The following is a 10251-nucleotide window of genomic DNA, read 5'->3' as shown; positions in this document are numbered from 1 at the left end:
GACATAAAAAAAAAATCACATTCATGTTTTTCATATGAATGATATTATCAATAACATCTTAGCTTGCCACTTGCACCGCTTGCAATATCCTCATGGCCCACAGGTTAGGGAATGACTGGCATAGTATTGATCATGTCACAGGGAGGTGCTTGAGTTGAGTTTGTCAACCTACCCAGCAATGCGTTGGCTGTAACACACTCTCCTGAAATAATAAAATCCTTCCTCTCAGCCCACGACCTAGAAAAAGTAATTCATGCTCTTGTCACATCACATCCCGGCTGGATTACTGTAATTCTCTTCATGTAGGGGTCGCTAACTCTTCCCTCTCCCGCCTGCAGCTTGTTCAAAACGCTGCCGCCAGACTTCTGACTGGCACCCGTACAGCGGGACCACATCACCCCTATACTGGCCTCCCTCCATTGGCTCCTAGTCAGATTTAGAACTGATTTTAAATTCCTACTGTCAGATTTGGAACTGATTTTAAATTCTTACTAGCACCACCCTCTCTGACAACACCAGGCCACTGAGATCCTCTGACCAGAGGCTTCTGAAAGTCACACACACCCGGTTAAAGCAAAAGGGTGACCAAGCTTTTTCCGTGGTTGGTCCAAAACTCTGGTACAGCCTTCCGTCCACTATTAGGTTTGTCCCTGGACATCTTCAAATCTAGACTCAAAACACATCTCTTCTCCCTAGCATTTGAATCACCCTAGACCTTTCCATAGCCTGTCTCCAACATATGAACCCGCCGCGCTCTTATCTTTTGGTCTGTTATTGTATATTTTTGCTGTTTAAAATGTTTTAATGTTGTTTATTGTTTGTTTACACTTGAGGTTGTTTTATCATGTTGTACAGCACTTTGGTCAACCTGGTTGTTTTGCTTCATAAATAAAATTGACTTGACCTTCTGCTTCTGTCTTTGCAGAGTTCGTCCAGATGATGACCGCCAAATGAAGTCGGCCCCGCTTCACGAAAAAACAAACAAAGAAGAATCAGTCAAATGTTTCACTTACCTCTTATTGCAAAAATCTACATTTATTCATACCGTTTCTGTATAGAGAACTTAAAGCTGAATGTTGGAAAATTGAGATCTGTCCATAAACAACTTAAAAACGTACAAAAAAAAAAGTTCTAAATCTGCATGTACCGGCTCGTATCCCCCCCTCCCCCCCTCTATTCCCCCTCCTCCCCCCGAAGCGCTTGAGCTGCCCAATCGCAAAATTCCGACCCGTTATTACTATAGCCAAGCAGCCAATTAGCAAAAAGCCAGCTCCGTCCGGCTGACTGCTCCTCTGCTTCCTGGTTCCATCGCGCACGCGACGACGTTGTCATGACGAAAAACGATGATTATTTGGGCCGGCCAATCGCCTTTTTTTTTTCTTTGTTTATTTTTCCTCCTTCTTCTATTACTTCCTATTCTTAGTTTTTTTGTTTTTAAAATTTCATTTTGTTCTTCCGTTCTTCTTCTTCTTCATGCATGCAGCTTTAGACAGGTTTTTATCGTGGAGCGCCCCGTAGCAGAGAGCTGCAAGAAGGGGAGGGGGGGTGTTGGGGGGGGGGGGTTACTCCAAAGGAAGGGCGAGGAAGGACACTGGTTCTCAATACCCGGTCCGGTGACCACCATGGGCGTTCAAATGGACCCTTGCAGTTTTGTAAACTTAACACTGAGAATTGGGGTCCCAAAGATATAAAAATAAAAATGGTTCCATTTGTGCACTCTCAGATTTAAACTGACACTGAGAATTGGGGTCCCAACGAGATAGAAAATGGTTCCATTTGTACTCTGTCAGAGTTACAGACCCGTAAGCGTCCATTTTGGACGCCCTTGGTGGGGACCCCCCGGGACCGGACGTTGAGAAACAGTGCGAGGAGGAAGGGGAGGGACGTTGTATGTGGGCGTGGCTCTGCAGAGAGCGACGACACAGGAAGTGACAGAACCTTATATAGCGGGAAAAATCCTTTGCAGTTTGCTTACCTTAAAAAATGAACTATGTGACGACAGAGATATTTTTAAGAAATAAAAAGGAAAAAAAAACATGACGATGAAAAAAAAAAAAAAACGTAAAAAAAAAACATTTAATTAAAAAAAGAAATACTCATTTTAGATTCTATGTTTCTGGCATGTCGGAAATAACTTCACTTTCTCTCCTTTGAATCTTGTTGTGTGTTTGCTTCTTCTTTTTTTTCTTGTTTGTTTTTTGTTGTTGTTGTTGTTGTTCCCGGAGTTGAGCTGGGGGGGGGTTTCTGGATTGTTGGAGCCCCTCCCCACCCCCCCTGGAGCGTGGGGCATCTTAGACTGTTGGAGGGGCTCGGGTGGTCTCTGATGACGGGGAATGATCGCACAGGCGATTTATTTGAGGCAATCTTAATGATCTAGTAGCACTTTTTATTAACGGGAACAGGAATTGGTAAAAGAGATTTAAAATAAGAAATCTATATCGATAGGGCAAGGGAACTACAAAACGCTAAAAATTTGATACAAAAAAAAAAAAAAAGATTCTTCATAACGTTTTTTTGGATATTTCTGCCAGGGATATTGTCTCAATAAGTTTGCCTCTGTTGCGTCATGACCCTCAGTGGGTGTTTCGGTTTCAGTTTAAAGTGGGGACAGGGTCGGTGCTTGGCAGCGTTTCTATCTTGTGTTTTGTTTGTTTGTGTGTGAGTGTGTGTGGGCGCGGCGAGGCCCGGCCCAGTCCAACTGTTCTGTTCAGTTCAGTTGATCTGCATTCCAAGTTGTACATGCTAGTCTTTACATTTTGTTTTTCCAATAAAACACCATGAGGTAAAGCTCTCTGCCCTGTGCCTCTTTTTTTCCACAAATAGCACACAGCTTGTAGATTATCGTCGCTGTCGGGTGGAAACCAATGTTAATTTTGACGGAGAATTTTGGTTTAGTTTTAGTCATAGTCTTTTGAATATTTTAGGCATCTGAAATGTTTTACTTGTAAATAAGAAGTCTAGTTTTAGTTGACTATTTTATTATACGATTTTAGTAAACTAACTATATCTACAGTTGATTTAGTCGACAACATTTTATTTTGGCAGGCCTAAATGGTAGACGACGAACATTTTTTGTCATAGTTTTAGTCGACGAAATTAACACAGTATGTCCAAAACCATTTCAGGAAATGGAAAAAAGAACCTGTGTTCCAATGGATCCGATGTTGTTATTCAAGACTTAACTTAAAAATTAAACACTGGACAAAATACTGCACAAGCATACCAGGAATCACTCACACACAAACAAGCACAACACTACTTATTAATATATATTAACTAAACACATATATTCATAAAACCCAGAGACAGATTTAAACGCTTTCATTACTTTTCTTCACTTTCAAATTTGTTTGAAAATAGGAAAAAAAAATATCACCGTGTCTTTACAAGAGCGTCATTATAAAGTACAGGGCCTATAAAGAAGGAACTAACAGTATTCAGCCATAAAAGAGAAGGTTTAAAGGCTGGACTGAACCAATTCTCACAAAAAACTTTCAGGTTTCCCACGCTGACGGAGACAACAGAAAAGCCAGTTCCACAGCAGAGGAAGTGGCAGTGCGTAGTTTCATCTTGGCCTTTTCACTCCTAGTTTCCACACTCTGCATGGTTTCCATGAGGTGGCTGATAGGTGGTGTTAGACCATGTGTGTTATAAGGTCACATAAGTTTCTTTAGGACCGTTTTGTGTGTTTGCTTTACGTTTGTTTAACTTGGCTTTGTTTGGCCTTTTTTCTGCAGGGATGTTGTATAGCACTGACGCAGGGATATTAAACGAGGGGTTATGCGAGGGGACAAAACAGGAGATTAAGGAAAAGGGGATGATGAACGGGTGATGACAGGACATGTGGAGATGGAGAAGAATACTCTATTGCAGTGGTTTCCGACCTTGAAAATCTCAAAAGCATTCGCGGCCCACCCATCTGATAGGTGGGCCGCATGCATCTTCAGAGCACGTTTATTTTAATGATCAATCAATCGATTGTGTTCCGGCTTGTTCCGACTAGCATAGTATCTGTATCATAATGAAAATGTTTTTATATAGTGTTTTAAATTTTTTAAAATATTCATATTATATTATCAATAAAATAGTAGTGTTTCGGCAATTATTTGGGGCCCACCATTGGGCCCTGGACCACAGGTTGGGAGTCACTGCACTATTGTGGAATCTGATTTACACTTGTAGATCGGCTATTTTTGGCGCGCCACACTGTGGTGCGACTGGGGCATACATTAGACAAGAGACTCAACCAGAAGCCTTCTCCCAGGCCACACTGTTCATGGCATCACCATGGCAACGCTAATCTTTTTACAGCGCTCTTTCTAAATACAATTTGCCAAGCCTGTTCCACTTTTGATCTACAGAGACAACTACATACTACTGTGCACGCAGTAGACCTGCTAGCTTGCACATGTGTCAGGAATTGACTCTTAAAGGTATGCTTCACCCCCAAAAAATATTCCATCAATTACTCACCCCATGAAACCTTGAATTCATGGAGATTGTTTTGTTTTTGTCGCTTTCCTGAGGCTCCAAAACAACTGTAGTTGTCTTGAAGTTTAAATTCTTCTTTTATATAGTTTAATTTTGGTCTCCTATCGCAGCACAGTCCTCAATCATTGAATTATTTGTTCAGGAATGAGACAAAAACAAAATAAATCTCCATGAATTCAAGGCTTCATGGAGTAATTGATAGAAAACAAGATTTGTTTTTGGATGAAGTCGTCCTTTAACTGGAGAAAGACCCAAAAGCAGGAACTCAAAACTTAAATAAACGTAAGAAACCGTAAGATGCAGTTGACGAGACTTTATTTAAAAATAAAACACTGGACAAAATACTGCACAAGCATACCAGGAATCACTCACACACAAACAAGCACAACACTACTACTAAATACGTGAACACTAACCTCTCTAAACTATGAAGTAAACCTGCCAGCTTGCATATGTGTGCATGTATAACACACGCAAACTGCTTTAACTATGTTTACATTTTCAAGCACTTATAAAATCTTTTACAGAAGTCTGAAGTCCTTCTCCATGGACAGTTTATTGTCAGGTCGGCCCGGGGATACAAGCAATGTTTTCCAACCAAAAAAGGAAGTAGGCCTACATAGGGATTTATATAAATTCAACTTACGTAAGCTTATTTAACTTTGCACGCCATTCTCATCAAAGTTCTCCAAGCAAGCTTTGTGTGCATCGAGGGTCAGCGATGTAATTTTAATAAAAAGGTACACAACATCCTATATGTGATACTAAACATGTGTTTCGTCTTACAAGGTAACATGCACACAGGGAGAGAGCTTGAATTTGCAGTTATACTTTAAGACTTTAAACTTCATACAGAATTTGCAATAACACCTGCTCTATTCGAAATGCATTTAATGTTGAAAGTTGTATTCCCCAATATATTTAACCTAATCCACTTTTTACGAAAGGAGATGTGAAAAAAAAACATGAACAAGGATAAAAAGGAGAAAAAAGGCATATCAATATTAGGGCCATGTAAAATCCACATAAAAACCAGGGACAAATATTAACCAGGTTGCTCCATCTAATCAGCTCCAGCTATTTGAGGTACCGGCATTTTTTCCTGTCAGGCGTTAACCACTTGAACCCTAGCTTCCCTATTCAGGGGGCGAACATTCAGCGAAAACAGCTCAGTTGAGAGCTTTTAGACCTGCTATTTTAGGCACAGATATTTGGTGTGGAGGGAAAAGAGGATGGGTCCTGGGATAGACCCCTGGGGGACTCCAGTTAATGAAGGATATAAGGTTTAAGTGGTTAAGATCTCCTCCGTTATGTGGACGAGGGAAAATGCAAGGTGTAAACTGTCACAAATTGGGTGTGTGAATGGGCATAAACCAGTAAAAAACATGAAACATTTCAAATATGGAACAGGAGGCAAGCTTGAAGCTTGCAGAAAAAAACAGCTCAATCAGATCTTCTTCAGGCACCAATCAATCACCCAACTACACAGCTGGGCTTCAACAGGCCGCTCCCCATAACAGCACCTTCCTGTGCAGATAAACAATGTGTTGTGTTGGCGACGCATTGTGAGCTTGGTGTAGACGGAAGAAGTGGTCAAAGTACAGTTGTAACTCATGTCAAGTTCTCTAAAACTACAGGGTTTAAGTGTTTCAGATGTCATTTGGATATGTGGACGAGGGAAAATGCAAGGTGTACACACACAGGTGGTTATCAGGTCTGCCAGACCTCATCTGAAGGTGGTCAAACTGAGATGGGATGTCAGGGCGGCATGTTATGGAAACACACAGGTGGTTGGAGAGTAGGGCTGCAAAAGTGAATCGAACTAATCAATTTAATCGATGATAAAAAACAAATTGATATTTGATCATTAATAAAATAATCGATTAATAATCTATTCCTATTTTAATTGGGATACTTTCCTCTCATACTGTGTATGTTTACCCTGGTCCTGACCTGCAGGGATGACAAGAAGGCAAATGGCTTTATAACTCTGCCTCAAATGTTTCCAGGAAGTAAACGCTGCTGCTGCTAGATTGACCATACTGTCCTGATTGTTAGCATCAGGACCAGTTGACTGAGGGGACTCTATTCTATGTTCATCTTTTGGCTTGTTTTGATAGGATTCAGGGAAACTCATTTTAGGTTCTCTCTCTCTAATGTTCCTGCTGTTACCATTGAATTCCTATGTTTACATTTGATTGAATCATCGCCCAGGGTCAGGAAGATACATGCACATACATAGTCTCTCTCTCACTCACTCACTCACTCACTCTTATCCTGATAAATTGTTGTCAGGTGAAATTACATATAACAAGTTAATTTGACTTTCACTAAGAACATAATGGATAGTGGCAGCCCTAGTAGAGAGCAGCCATCCCTGCCAGTGACACTACTGATGTTTTGCACACTTCCTTATGTTGCCAGGTGCCTGCATGTGTCCCCACAAGATGGGAACATCAGTTCAGTTGATTATCCTTCTGCATTATACAGCTACTGTACGAGTTGTGACTGTGAGAGTGGTCAATGGAAGGTCCTCGCTTGTATAACAATACATAGATATTATTGTGTGTGTGCACGCGTGCGTGCGTTCGCCTGCATTTTATAAGGACTTCACTAGTTCCATCATGAAGGTCTGCCTCCAGATAAGGAGGTGTTGCTAGGCAACAGAGCCGGGCATGGGATAGATGTTTGAGAGAGAGGGGGGGGGGGACACATGGGAGTTCTGGAGAGAGAGAGAGAGAGAGAGAGAGAGAGAGAGAGAGAGAGAGAGAGAGAGAGAGAGAGAGAGATATTGAAGAGATTGGGGAGATGAACTGACAGAGCTAGAAAGGGAAGAGAGAAAATGAGTGGAATACCAAACAATACTTTCCTCACATTATGTTTACCCTGAGTTATAAGAAGAAGACACATTGCTTTATAAATCTGTCTCTGAAGTCAACATGGCCGCTATATAACGACCATATTCACACATTTTGATCTTACGTCATACTTGGGGAGGGGGATCGGGGAGGGGGTTGGTTCCCATGCACCTGATCTGTCCAATACCATTAGATTTGACTTAACCCCTTTAAACCCCATACGTTGCTGAGCGGAGCCCCGCAGGGCTCTACCCTAGTGTACTTTCTGTTTTCGCTCTACATCATCTTCGCTGAAAATAGCAGATCTACAAGCTTACAATGCGTATGTGACACGTTGTGAGCTTGTAGATCGGCAATCTTTTGCCGAATGTCCAAGTGGTTAAATTAAAAAAGGAGTGCATAACGCAGAGAGGGAGGGTGTGTGTGTGTGTGTGCGTACGTGTGTGTATAGTTGAAGGATGAGGGGAGAGAAAAGGGGTGTCGGTGTCGAATCATCGCTAGGTTTTTCTGTCTGGGTCTCGACTTACCTTCCTTCCTTCGATCGCTTCCTCATCCTCTTTTGCTTCCTCTGTCCTCTTTTTACCTTTTTTAGCTTCCTCTATGCTCTGCGCCTCCCCTCACTAACACACGCGCACACACACACACACCTGTTGCAGTAGGTGCAGCAGGTTATGTAACTGCCTGGTGTGTATGAATGTGTCGTATCTCTTGTCATAATTACCCGGGTTTATGCATGTCACAAAATATGAGCAACATGACAGTCACACACACACACACACACACACACACACACACACACACACACACACACACACACACACACACACACACACACACACACACACACACACACACACACACACACACACACACACACACACACACACACACACACACACACACACACACACAAGCTCATGAATCAGCTATTATCTGTGTGTGACACTGGCACACAAGTATAAATGTCCAAAATCCCAATCTGAGTATTTTCCTAATTGTAAGTAACTCCCCAAATATATATTTTTAAACAACCATTTATTTTGTGAGGACCAGGAAAATAGTCCTAAAAAGTTATATTTCTCAATTGCTATACTATACTTGTTGTTGTGGGGACATTTGGCACTCACAAGTACTGCGCGCGCACGCGCGCGCACACACACACACACACACACACACACACACACACACACACACACACACACACACACACACACACACACACACACACACACACACACACACACACACACACACACACACACACACACACACACACACTCTCTCTCTCCTGGCTCCAGGTTTCCGTCACATCAATATTTCAATATTTGACCTGACAGCCAGTGGGGCTTGAATGCCGCCATTCTCCTGACTAAAGTGCTGACTGTTTGTAGGTCCGTTTTCCACACCTCACCTCCTAACCTTACAGCACGAGCAGACATTTCACTTCCATACAGGGTGTTCCATTTTTTTCCTCCTCTCTTTTCTTCTACAAGACAAAACTTCCTCAAGTTGACCCTGTGTTGCTTTAATTGATGTCCATCCCATGTATTATTCAGCCCGTGAGGTGTGCGTTTACCACAAGTGTCCTGGCAGGCTTTTAGATTCGATTTCGGCAATGTGTTTGGTCTTCCTGTGAAAATGCCTCGGGGCTCTTGAGGCAAACACCGGTCCAGCTGCCAGGGCCAACCTCGCCTTACACACTGGGGGGCCACCTGAGAACCATTTCCTGTTTTCTAGTTAATTTGTTTATTTGAGAGGGACTGCATTGTTCATGCATTAATGAACAATGCAATCTAAAACAGAACAGTATACAGTGCAGTATTGTTAGGAAGCAGTGGAAATATATAAGGAGTTCGAAAGAATGCTAATTTACATCTACAGTCCCTGACATACAACAACAAAACGAAATACCAGAGAACATAATACAGTACAGTACAGTTAGGAAGCAGTGGAAATTACAGCTACAGTCCCTGACATACAACAACAAAACAAAATACCAGAGAACACAATACAGCTAAAACAGAAATAGAAGAACAAGTATAAACAAAACAAGTATAACAAGTAAACTATTCAATTATCTAACCTCTGGGTCAGGACTTGAAGGGGGTTTATTTGTTTATGTAAAGAGCTGTTTTAGTGGGTTACACAGTATAACTCAGCTGTTTGATGTTAAATTATCATTTCAGTATTAGATTTGAACTTGAATAATAATCAACGATGACAGGGGATTATGGGTCCCCGCTGGAATTCTACTGTTAGGTCTCAGGGGGAAATCAACTCATCAGGCTTAAGGGACAACTAGGCCCCAACCCCCCACCACCCCACATTTAATTCAACAAGCTTTAACGGATGAGGCGCATTCATTTATTGGCATAAAGTACAGGACATTTTTGCTCAGGATTAATGATTTGAGTCCATGGAGGCACAAAAGTGTTCAACCGGTGCCAAATTGTACGGGCACCAGACCAAAAGCCAATAACCAAACCTACGTTTACATAATTTGACCTATATTTCTGTAAACACACACACACAAATGTACACATTTACAGGTAAAAAAAAGAAGAAAAAAAAAGAAAACCTGTAAATTGCACACACAGTGCACTTATCAGAATCCACTATAACAAGGGTTCCCAAACTTTTCAGGCCGCGACCCCCCAAAATAATCTTATTTGAGCTGGGGACCCCCCACCCTGATAAGCACTTGGAATTGAATGAGTTGAGGCATTACATTTAGTTTGACTCACAGTTCCACAGATAAATATTCGATCTACAAGCTCAAATTCGATCTACAAGCTCACAACGCCTCGCAGTGCGAGGCGTTGTGAGCTTGTAGATCCGCTATTTTCACAATGTGTGCCTCTTTCTTACAGAATATTTGACAATTTAGCCAATTTGGTATTAT

At 41.7% G+C, this 10251-nt stretch overlaps 2 protein-coding genes across 2 annotated transcripts in view; one reads left to right on the top strand and one right to left on the bottom strand.

Annotated features, from left to right (window-relative positions):
* The window catches only part of LOC308075232 (calmodulin-1), a 19513-nt gene extending 16722 nt beyond the window's left edge, over nt 1-2791 (top strand). Inside the window, exon 6 of the mRNA XM_080414944.1 lies at nt 926-2791. Within this exon, the coding sequence (XP_080271070.1) occupies nt 926-954 (29 nt within the window). The 3' untranslated portion in view covers nt 955-2791. The remainder of the gene's footprint in view (nt 1-925) is intronic.
* Nucleotides 1-10251, bottom strand: part of ttc7b (tetratricopeptide repeat domain 7B) — a 600383-nt gene that overhangs the window by 533915 nt on the left and 56217 nt on the right. The window lies entirely within an intron of this gene.

This window comes from Gymnoscopelus braueri (assembly GCF_963280865.1).
Source record: "Gymnoscopelus braueri genome assembly, chromosome: 19".
Lineage (NCBI taxonomy): Eukaryota > Metazoa > Chordata > Actinopteri > Myctophiformes > Myctophidae > Gymnoscopelus > Gymnoscopelus braueri.
This window is presented reverse-complemented; position numbering and strand designations above follow the sequence as displayed.